At 35.1% G+C, this 10,368-nt stretch overlaps 2 protein-coding genes across 2 annotated transcripts; one reads left to right on the top strand and one right to left on the bottom strand.

The window, feature by feature from the left end:
• Positions 1-3,532: 3,532 nt before the first annotated feature.
• LOC131616048 (serine/threonine-protein kinase STN8, chloroplastic-like) lies at positions 3,533-6,044 on the top strand. The gene is made up of 4 exons (XM_058887276.1): positions 3,533-4,335; positions 4,664-4,837; positions 4,984-5,388; positions 5,471-6,044. Exons 1-4 carry the CDS (start codon positions 3,736-3,738, stop codon positions 5,819-5,821), a joined length of 1,530 nt encoding a protein of 509 aa, XP_058743259.1. The 5' UTR covers positions 3,533-3,735; the 3' UTR covers positions 5,822-6,044.
• A 1,831-nt stretch (positions 6,045-7,875) lies between these two features.
• LOC131616050 (mannan endo-1,4-beta-mannosidase 6-like) lies at positions 7,876-10,010 on the bottom strand. The gene is made up of 5 exons (XM_058887277.1): positions 9,766-10,010; positions 9,208-9,670; positions 8,965-9,087; positions 8,526-8,737; positions 7,876-8,418 (listed from the first exon to the last, which is right to left on the bottom strand). Exons 1-5 carry the CDS (start codon positions 9,918-9,920, stop codon positions 7,983-7,985), a joined length of 1,389 nt encoding a protein of 462 aa, XP_058743260.1. The 5' UTR covers positions 9,921-10,010; the 3' UTR covers positions 7,876-7,982.
• Between the last annotated feature and the right edge of the window lie 358 nt (positions 10,011-10,368).

Below are 10,368 nucleotides of genomic sequence, written 5' to 3'. Positions count from 1 at the left end.
AATCCTTTTAATGTACCTCAGTATCCCGACAACATCTTAATAATATGACAAATTTGGTTTATTTATAAACCTACCCACCATTCCAACTGCATAGAAAATGCCAGGTATACGGGTACAAAGATATCTCAATGAGCCAACTAACTGTTTAAAATTTCTAGCATCTAAATCATCACCCTCAACATCATAATGCAGCTCTTGTGATTCACTTAAGCAGGTGTAATTGTTGTCTTGCAATTTGTCAACTCAAATCTCTTCAAAAGCTCAAGTTCATACTTCAGCTGGTGCAACATGATACCTTTCTCATAGTACATAATCTACATCCCTAGAAAATTTACCATATTTTCCAGATCAGTCATCTCAAACTCATTCATCATCAACTTCTTGAACTTGATTATCTCATATGAACAACTTTTCGTTAGCAATATGTCATCAACATAGAGACACACCAGAATCGTATTGCTTTCAGAGTTATGTTAAACATAAACCTCATATTCCATCTCATATTTTATGAATCCTTAAAGATTGAAAAATGAATCAATTTTTTAGATTCCAAGCTCTAGGAGCTTGTTTCACTCCATACAAGGATTTATACAACTTGTACACCATCCCTTCCTGATTCTTTTTCACAAATCCAAGAGGTTGTGACACATAAACTTCCTCTTGTAAAGGACCATTTAGAAATGAAAATTTCACATTTAAATGCATCAAAGGCTAATTTCTATTAGCAACTATAGAAATCATCTATTCGATTGTTTTCATGTCTAGCAACATGTGCAAACACCTCAAAGTAATCTAACCCATATTTATGTAGAAATCCTCTAGCTAGCCTTGCTTTATGTTTGTCATGCTAAATATCTGTTTGTTCTTCACAGTTTCCATCATCTAAACAAAAACCTATTACCTACAAATTAAACAAGATTTCACATGTTCAATTTCTTCAACAATATAATCAAATTGAGGAGTAAGAGATCTTAATACCTTCTCAATGATTAATTGTTCAGAAAGAGTTTCTCCACAAGATTTCATCTCATTTGTGATCAAAATCATTCAAGAGATGTCATCAGGTACCTTCACATTGTTCTACATATTGAGATTCTCATATTTCTTACATATAGACTAAAGTTTCACCTTCTTCGCAGATGCATCACTGTCGTAGCACTATGCCAGTATGTCCCATGCAACATTCGCCGTCGTTGAATCAACGATTTTCTCAAACACATTCACATTCACACATTGATAGATATAGAACAACACTTTTTGATCTTTCTTCCTCGCATCTCTTTGTGCATTTCTCCGTTCCTTTGTCACTTCTACTGCAACCGGAACATAACCTTCGCTGACGAGATCAAGAATGTATTGAGAACCAAACAACACACACATCTGAATAATCCATCGATTCCAATTATTTCCATCAAACACTAAAAACTTTGTATTCAAGCTGTTTGCAGTATTCATCATTATTCGTGTGCACTAAAACTCACTCAGATCTCAAAAAACACTTATGTTTCATGATCCCACAAAATCAAGAAATGCAATCCTATTACAACTCCGATCGTGATTTGAATGTGAATTCAAGTAACAAAATCAATCACATACGTGTCACGTTCACTTGTGTTTCCCTGTGAATCTAGTAGGAGCTCTAGATACCAATTGTTGGTGCACAAGGTTGAAGATGAAGATAAAGATGGAAGAAGAGAGAGAAGAGAGAAACGGGAGAAAGTAGATCTCAAAAATGTGAAAAATTGGTTACAACAAACTTGTTAAGAAATAAACTCTATTATGAATTCTCTTACAAAATTACTTACACCAAGGTGTTTAAATACACTAATGAAGCTAAACTACGTTGAACTTCTGAACAACAACTTTTGACTAAGAGACTCAAAAGTTACTACTTCTGACTAACAACAACTTCTGAATATGAATGACTTCTAACATTAAAATGAAACCCTTATGAGTACACAATCTCCATCCCTATAAATCTACCATATTTCTTAGATCAGTCATCTTAAACTCATTCATCAACATCTTATTGAATTTGATTATCTCATATGAACAACTCACTATTAGCAATATATCATCAACATAGAGACACATCATAATCATATTACTTTCAGAAGTATGCTGAACATAAACCCCATATTTCATCTCACATTTCCTGAATTCTTGAAGCTTGAAAAATGAATCAATTTTCATATTCCGAGCTTTAGGAGCTTGTTTTAGGTCATACAAGGCTCTATGCAACTTGTACATCATCCTTTCTTGATTCTTTTTCACAAATTCAAGAGGATGTGACACATAAGCTTCCTCTTGTAAAAGACCATTTAGAAATACAAATGTCACATCTAAATGCCATATAGGCCAATTTCTATTAGCAGCTATATCAATCACCAATCTGATTATTTCATGTATAGCTACATGTGCAAATACCTCATAGTAACCTATTCGATATTTCTGTAGAAATCCTCTAGTTACTAACCTTGCTTTGTGTTTGCCAATTGATCCACATGGCTTCAGCTTTATCTTGAAAATCCATCTAACACTTATGACTCTCTTCTCCTTTTGAAGCTCAGCCAATTCTCAATTCTTGTTTCTGTATATAGCCTCAAGTTCTTCTTTCATGGCCTTTTGCCACACTTTCTTATCGAGAGATTCATTGATGATGACCGGTTCAGAATCTACTAACATGACACACTGAATGACTTCCCCTTCAAAGTCTACTATAATATCTTACATGTCAAACTCTGCAATTCTCCTTGATATTTGGTTCATTCTTTGTGGCCTCTGAACTTGTTCAGAATCTTCTTCAAATTCTAGAGCAGTATCACCTTCTGGACTTCCTTCAGAAGTTGGATCACCTTCAAAAGCTCCATCTTTAGAAGGTCTACCTTCAAAGGCATGATTATTATATTTTTGTAAATAATATAATAATTTATATTATTATTAAAATACATTTTAAATATAAGTCATCAAATAAAAATAATTAAAAATGACATGTAACTAATTTGTGTATACGTGGCAATGACACATCATCAAATAGATTATCATGTCATTAAAAATTGATCATAAATTAAAAAGGGAGTAAAATCCTGAAAAAAAATAAAATTGAAGAATCCAAAAAAAACAGAATTTTAAAATAAGAAAATCAAAACTTAAAAAAAATAAAAATAAGAGAACCAAAGAAAAGGGGATGTGCACTCACAGTGTAAATTATTTTTACACGTCAACCAATGACAACCATGTATCTTACCAAGTCAACTTTTAAATTTTAAAATATTAAAATGATCTGGCACTTTAAAATAATCTAATGTCTGTGTAATACTTCTTTACACCGTGCACTACCATAAAAAATAAAATTTAATTATATACTTTTCTTCTATTACAGTTTTTCTCATTATGGGGTAGTGGCAACGATAGCCACAACTTAACATATCCTTTCATTTGAAAATTATCTATTTAAAAAGAAACTATAGTTTTTTTTATAACGAAAATATTATCTTTGTACTTTGTTTCAGACATCCATCACCAAAAAAAAAAAACATGAAACCATAATTTGGTGGTTGGAAACATTGAAGGTTATATTATATGAGATGAGAATGATCCATAAAAATTTTACAATTATAATTATATATGGATGTTAGTGGCTAAGGTTGAGGAGGCTTAATTTAGGACCAAGCAAAAGAAAGAGGTGTTGAAAGAGGAAGACGTGGCAGAAACGGTGCCTATGCTGATGTTACTATGTTAGTTAGTTCCAGTTGGAGGAAACTTAGAATCAATATCATATCATATCATTTCATGGCTTCTTCGTTTCATCCAACTTCAACTGCAATCTGTTTCTTCTATCCCTCCAAACCCACCATTCAACCACACAATTTTTCTTTATTAACTAACACTAACACTAATCGTTTCAACACAAACTCTCTCACAAAGTGTAATGCATTTTTGGACAATGTTGTTGATGTGGACCACTTTCCTTCTATCATCCAATCAGGAATACTGCAGTTTCAAGAATTACCAGATATGCAAAGATGGGAGTTTCTTTTGTTTGGTGGACTTATATGGATTTACTTAACTTCAAGACCCGGTGTTCTTATTGGTGCCATTGATGCTTACCTTCTTGCTCCTCTTCAACTTGGTTTTGATAATCTATCTGGAAAGAGAAATTTGAAGACACGTGATTTTCTTGTTGGAGATAAAATTGGTGAAGGCTCCTTTGGTGTTGTTTATTCTGGTGTTTTGGTCCCAAAGAATGTGCTAGATGGAGAGGTCAACAACAAGGGAAGAACCAAGGCTGCACTGTTGGATCCCAAAGCCAAAGATAAAGTCATTCTTAAAAAGGTATCATAAACACTTACTTGCTTTCTTCATTGTAGGACATAGTGACAACACACATAATCTTAGAAATGTATATGTTTCATAGTTTTTGCAATGTGAATTCTTCAAGTCCAACGGCCTATTGCATCTTAAGGTGTTTTAGCATTAGATACTCTAATAGAAGGCGTGTTTAGTGTCTGACACCGAAACAACATTGACACATGTAATTATATAAAACCATCAATGAGCCTTTGCCTATTCGGTAACAACTTTAGTTTAGGAAGAAAGAATTGTTGATTCCTAACCTGTTCTATGTTCTTCGCTGTTTGCGGCTGACTAATTGAATATACAGGTTAAGGTTGAAATTCGAGGGGCTCAAGAATTTGGTGAATTTGAGGAATGGTTTAACTACAGGTTATCTAGAGCAGCACCTGAAACATGTGCTGAGTTTCTTGGAAGTTTTGTGGCTGATAAAACAAACTCAAAGTTTACAAAAGGTGGAAAATGGCTTGTTTGGAAATTCGAGGTGCCGTGCTTCATATTTCTATTGCATTAACAATAATACCCTTAGAATTAGGTGGTTTTAAATTGTTATATCTTGATTAATCATATTAGTTTCGTTTGTTCCTTCCTTGACATGCATTGATTGGAGAGGTGTTTTCTGTATCACAGGGAGATCTTACTCTTGCCGATTACATGAAGGGGCGTAGCTTCCCTTCAAACTTAGAATCTGTCATGTTTGGACGTGTCTTGGAAGGGGTAGACTCTTTTCGACGAAATGCATTGATCATCAAGCAAATCCTGCGCCAGATAATTACTTCTCTTAAGAAAATTCACGATACAGGCATTGTTCATAGAGATATAAAGCCAGCCAACTTAGTGGTCACGAAACGGGGGCAGATTAAACTTATTGATTTTGGTGCAGCAACAGACCTTCGGATCGGAAAGAATTATGTTCCCGACCGCACCCTTTTGGATCCCGATTATTGTCCGCCAGAACTATATGTGCTCCCAGAAGAAACACCAAGTCCTCCACCTGCGCCAATTGCTGCTTTCTTTTCACCAATCCTATGGCAGGTTGGATTACTTATCATGTAATCAAAGTTAAGATATGATCTGTATATACTAATTGAATTAACCTCTCTCTTGTCGGTTTCAGTTAAACAGCCCTGATCTGTTTGATATGTATTCCGCTGGGATTGTACTCATGCAAATGGCAATACCAACTTTAAGGTCTCCAGCTGCTTTGAAGAATTTCAATTTGGAATTAAAAAACTGTGGTTATGATTTGAAAAAATGGAGGGAGTATACTCGCCTGAGGCCGGACTTCCAAATTCTTGATAGTGAATCTGGTAGAGGGTGGGACTTAGCAACAAAGCTTATCTCTGAGAGAGGTCCATTAAGAAGAGGACGCTTATCTGCTGCTTCGGCTTTGAGACATCCTTATTTTCTTCTGGGAGGTGATCAGGCAGCTGCAGTTCTTTCAAAATTAAGCCTAAGTAGAAAGTGACCGGCATGTTAATGTGAGTATATCAGATTTATAGTTGAAAATTATAGGCTGGTGCACTCGATAGTATTGAAACTTTTGATTGAGAGCGTGTCTGGTGTTTGGCACATATTGTTAGATACCAGCTTAACACCAATACATGTGATTTCATCTAAAAAATTAATTTTCTCAAATTATTATACCTGGGGAAGTTTATGTCTGAAAGAAGGAAGTATTTTTGCTGTAAGGTTCTTTTGCAAGAGCATTTATGGTTATAAGGCTTAATCAACCTTCCCTCATGGTGTCTTCGTATATATTTCTTCAATGCTCCTGTTTTTTATGTTTTATGTGTATTGATTTTGGATCATTAGAAAATCAACATGAACAGGAACAACTATAGAGATGCAAAGCATCCGGTTTATTGAAGACTCAATAATCATATATTTATTGCCATGTTAATAACATGCTTTAGGATAGTCATTGAATAAGAATGGAATCTTTACAATGTGGGTGACATCTGACCAACAAGTGATGAGGAAAATACGGTTTGATTTGAATCTTCCATAAGAACAGTGACAACAAATGATTGTTTTGCATTTAATAATTTGAATGTGAGAAGTTTAGGTTCCACACTAATCTTGATGTTTGGAGTTGGGATGATGGTAGCCCTGTAGCTTGAGTTGGGTTAGGTAACATTTGTAAGTAATCAATGGAAGCTCCACTGCAACTTGAACTTTCTCCACTAATTTGGTTAATGTAGCTATCATTATAAGTAATTTCACCTGCAAGATCATCATAAGTACCATATACCGGTTTTGTTGTGGTCATGATGGAAGACTAAGACTTGATATCTGCAGATGATCAGTCTGAGTAAATTGATTTCACATTCGTAGCAACTCTAAAATGGGACATGCCATAGAGGTTCCCTGTAGTAGGTTGTATTTGACCTTTCTCGTGTCACCCTCATATTCTGATGGTGGCACTTATATCTGATTTCGCAATTAATGCAGGAAGCATACGATTAGGGCCACGAGAAGAGAAATAGACAACTCTAGGAGTAGTTGTGATGTGGAAGATCTCACTCTTCAAAATTTTAGCTACAAGATATTGGGTGGAATTTGTGTAAGATGGAGTTGGATCAAAGTTCTTTGATTGGAATTTAAGCAAAGGCTTGTGAGTGACCCGAGAAAATTTATTGAATTCATAAGTAAAATTAAGAATCTCACTTCATGTATTATTAATTTGGAAATAATTTGAATACAATTGAGTATATACGATAAGGCTACTTAATTTGGAAATAATTTGAATACAATTGAGTATATACGATAAGGCTACTTAATTTGGAAATAATTTGAATACAATTGAGTGTATACAATAATGCTTGAGGAGAACCTCAGGATCAACATAGTATGGGCTGCCAACTGCATCAGTGACAACTTGACCTGAGGCAGCAAGAATTTTGGTCAACCCAGCCGCCTTCCTCTCTGGATAATCCGATCAAACAACTCACCTCGAGAACAAAGCTCCATAACAATATGAACATAAAGTGAATCCTCATAAGCACCATTAATGGTAACAATATTCTTATGACCAGCCAAATGATGCATAATCTGAATTTCCCTCCTAACATCCTTCACATCCTCCTTGGAATAAGGGTCCTTTGGTGTTGTTTATTCTGGTGTTTTGGTGCCAAAGAACGTGGTCGATCAAGAGGTGGACAAGAGGGGAAGATCCAAGGCTACACAGTTGATTCCCAAATCTAAGGATAAAGTCATTCTTAAAAAGGTATCATTAAACCTTATTTGTTGTCTAAATAATATTTAGTTAAAGAGTAAGTAGGATAGGATTCTCTCTACAAATCACAGACTATGATATGATAAACATGTCGACTCTATATACAAAATATAACCATCTAATCATGTTATATTTTCTTCCTTCGATATAAATATTGTCGGTCTTCTAGTCATATTACATTTTCTTCCTTCAATATAAACAATAATATTTCTGGATGTCCTAAGATACTTATGACCAACACCATTTATAAATATGGATGTAACTGCACTTTATGTCACAGCAAATAAAGTAAAGACACTATTGGCATCATTTTCTTACAAAACAGAATATCATGACGAATCCTCGTATGTATGTATATTTTATAAGCTGTTGCATCATTTTCAAACTGAAGTTAAAGCTCATCGTCGTGATAGAGTACTTTTTGCAACACTTTTTTCTTGTTACAACCCCAATGACATCTCTCAGAGCATAGGGAGTTGAATAGAGCAAGCCTTGTGGATTGAAGAGATATCATGCTCGAAGTTGAAGGAGCTTTTGAGAGAACAATTGCGTAACCGTCGTCCATGTAATCCGTTCCATCTGGAAAGAACTGCCACAAAAGGCTTCCAGCACCACTACCACCTTTCTTTGTTGAGTTTAAAATTGTCTTGTAAACTGTGTTTATAAGTGTATCTCTATAAGTTGAATTATAACCTGGATCTTTTGCAGATACACCAAACTCACCAAAAACAACTGGCATTCCAAGATACTTTTCAGCGTCGTCTATGTGGGATTCCATCCATGACTTCACAAATGGGATATGGCTATCATCAACTGATTGTGAAATCCTTCAATCATGTCATTCATTCATTCTTAGTTAGTTAGAAAATGTTCTACTGAAGACTTCAAAAATTTTGAATGTTAATAGAAGTTCTGTTCTATGATGATAACTTACCAAGAGTCTGGATATATGTGAACAGAAGCGAAATCGACGCCTAGAACCTGGTGGTTTCTTATAAAATCAGTTCCAACTTGTTGAGCAAGTGTATTTGGGTTGAACTGAAATCTTTGAGGTGTTGAGGGTCCATAAAATCCTTCTAGGCCAATCTCCACCAGGTGTTTTGGATCAACACTTTTCACAAAGAATGCCATCTCTTGTATCCATTCCTAGAGAATATATATTTCAATCGTGTGCGAAAATTAATATCATGGAAAGAACTATTAATTAAATTGAATGTAGTGCTTGTACTTGTGTTTCGATTTCAGTTTGAAAGAGTTCAATCTAACTAACTCTCTTGGTTATGTTTGAAGTCTTCAAACTGAAAGCCAAACACACATATGATATTGTAAATTACTTTTATTACGACATAACATTTTTCATGAAAAGCATATACCTGTAACTTATCACCCGAGGAATCAGAGGTGCATCGAGGTTCATTCATTAATTCCCAAGCAAAAATAGTTGGATCATCCTTATAAGTGATATTTGTGAATGTGTTAACTCTATTGAGCACCGCCTATGCAGTGATGAGAAATAGTATATGAGCCAAATTAGTATATAGAATCAAAAAGAAAAACAGGAATCATTAATTTTTAGGTACTTGAGAATTTGCAGGACATCAAAATTAAGTACTTACCTTAACATGGTCCTTGTAGTAGCCTATGAGGGTTGGATGTGAAAAAAAGTCATCATCCGAGGTCAAGTTAAGGCCTGCAGCATTACCCCATTTGACATATTGTGCTTTTCCACCATATGAGTCCCAATTGTTAACCAATGATAATATGAGTCTGATTCTGTATTTCTTTGCTTCACTCACTACAAAATCCAGAGCCTTGAACACCTCTTCATCATAAACTGATGGAGATTTCTGAAGGGCTCTCCACTGACCGTCATTGAAGGCCCAAGTACGACAAACTGACATACCAACCGAGGATGCATGTTTGAACACATCAGTGACCTTTCCTCTTGTGGACTCATCGGTGGCAAATACCATCATCCAGTAAGTGTTGAATCCGTTTACGTAAAATGGTTGTCCATTCACTACAAACTGGTTTCCTTTCTTTTGCACCATCTGCCATTCAGCCTCCTCCATTTCACTCCTTAAACCAAAAATCATACATATTTAATTAAGTGCCTTAAGTTTATTAGAATTAAGAGGTAGATAGAGGGGAAACGTCCGAATAATAATACATACCCATAAGTTAAGATGGTGTTTGGTATACTAACATAGCTCTCCCAGTCTTCATTTTCAGTGTCATGAAATGCAGTTGAGCTTAAGGTTTGAGTAAGAGTAGTGAGAAAAATGAGAACGGAAATAACACATAATCGGAATCCGTTGAGAGCTTCCATATGTTACCCGGGCAGTGTGTGTATGCATGTATTGAACCACACTGTGATTATATATATTTGTGATGAAAAGCAGAAGAGTGGTGTGCAAGTTGAGATCAAGTTTAAGTCTAACTTTGAAGCGAAGAAAAGAATACATATGCATTCTGATGTGTTCCAAGGATATATATGAAATCAAAACAAGAGTAGGAGTAAAGCAGCAAAATTGTCAGTTCTAATTCCCAAGGTTCAAGTGGGTTCCACAAATAAGCCAAAAACAATACAAGAAGAGGGAGAATATGATAATAAAATCTTGTTTTCTTTTAAGTTATATGATTGGTGATTGTAACATGTAAGCATGGCGGCTAGTTGGTGGCCAGAAGGCAGTGCTCTCTGCACTACTCCTTTCAAGTAATTTCACTTGCCTTTTAAATGTAGAACTAAAAAAAAAAAAAAAAACATTTGGGGGGTA

The sequence above is a fragment of the Vicia villosa genome, linkage group LG7, assembly GCF_029867415.1.
Source record: "Vicia villosa cultivar HV-30 ecotype Madison, WI linkage group LG7, Vvil1.0, whole genome shotgun sequence".
Lineage (NCBI taxonomy): Eukaryota > Viridiplantae > Streptophyta > Magnoliopsida > Fabales > Fabaceae > Vicia > Vicia villosa.
Note: the sequence above shows the minus strand (reverse complement) of the source record. Positions and strands in the feature narration are given on the sequence as shown.

Bases quoted from the DNA above. Each gene is read 5' to 3' on its own strand.
- LOC131616050 (XM_058887277.1), bottom strand. From the start codon at position 9,920: ATGGAAGCTCTCAACGGATTCCGATTATGTGTTATTTCCGTTCTCATT. The intron at 9,671-9,765 runs GTATGTATTATT...TTTTGGTTTAAG, and splicing joins AACACCATCTTAACTTATGG to GAGTGAAATGGAGGAGGCTG. The intron at 8,738-8,964 runs GTATATGCTTTT...TATATTCTCTAG, and splicing joins CCTCGGGTGATAAGTTACAG to GAATGGATACAAGAGATGGC.
- LOC131616048 (XM_058887276.1), top strand. From the start codon at position 3,736: ATGTTAGTTAGTTCCAGTTGGAGGAAACTTAGAATCAATATCATATCA. The intron at 4,336-4,663 runs GTATCATAAACA...TTGAATATACAG, and splicing joins ATAAAGTCATTCTTAAAAAG to GTTAAGGTTGAAATTCGAGG. The intron at 5,389-5,470 runs GTTGGATTACTT...TGTCGGTTTCAG, and splicing joins TTTCACCAATCCTATGGCAG to TTAAACAGCCCTGATCTGTT.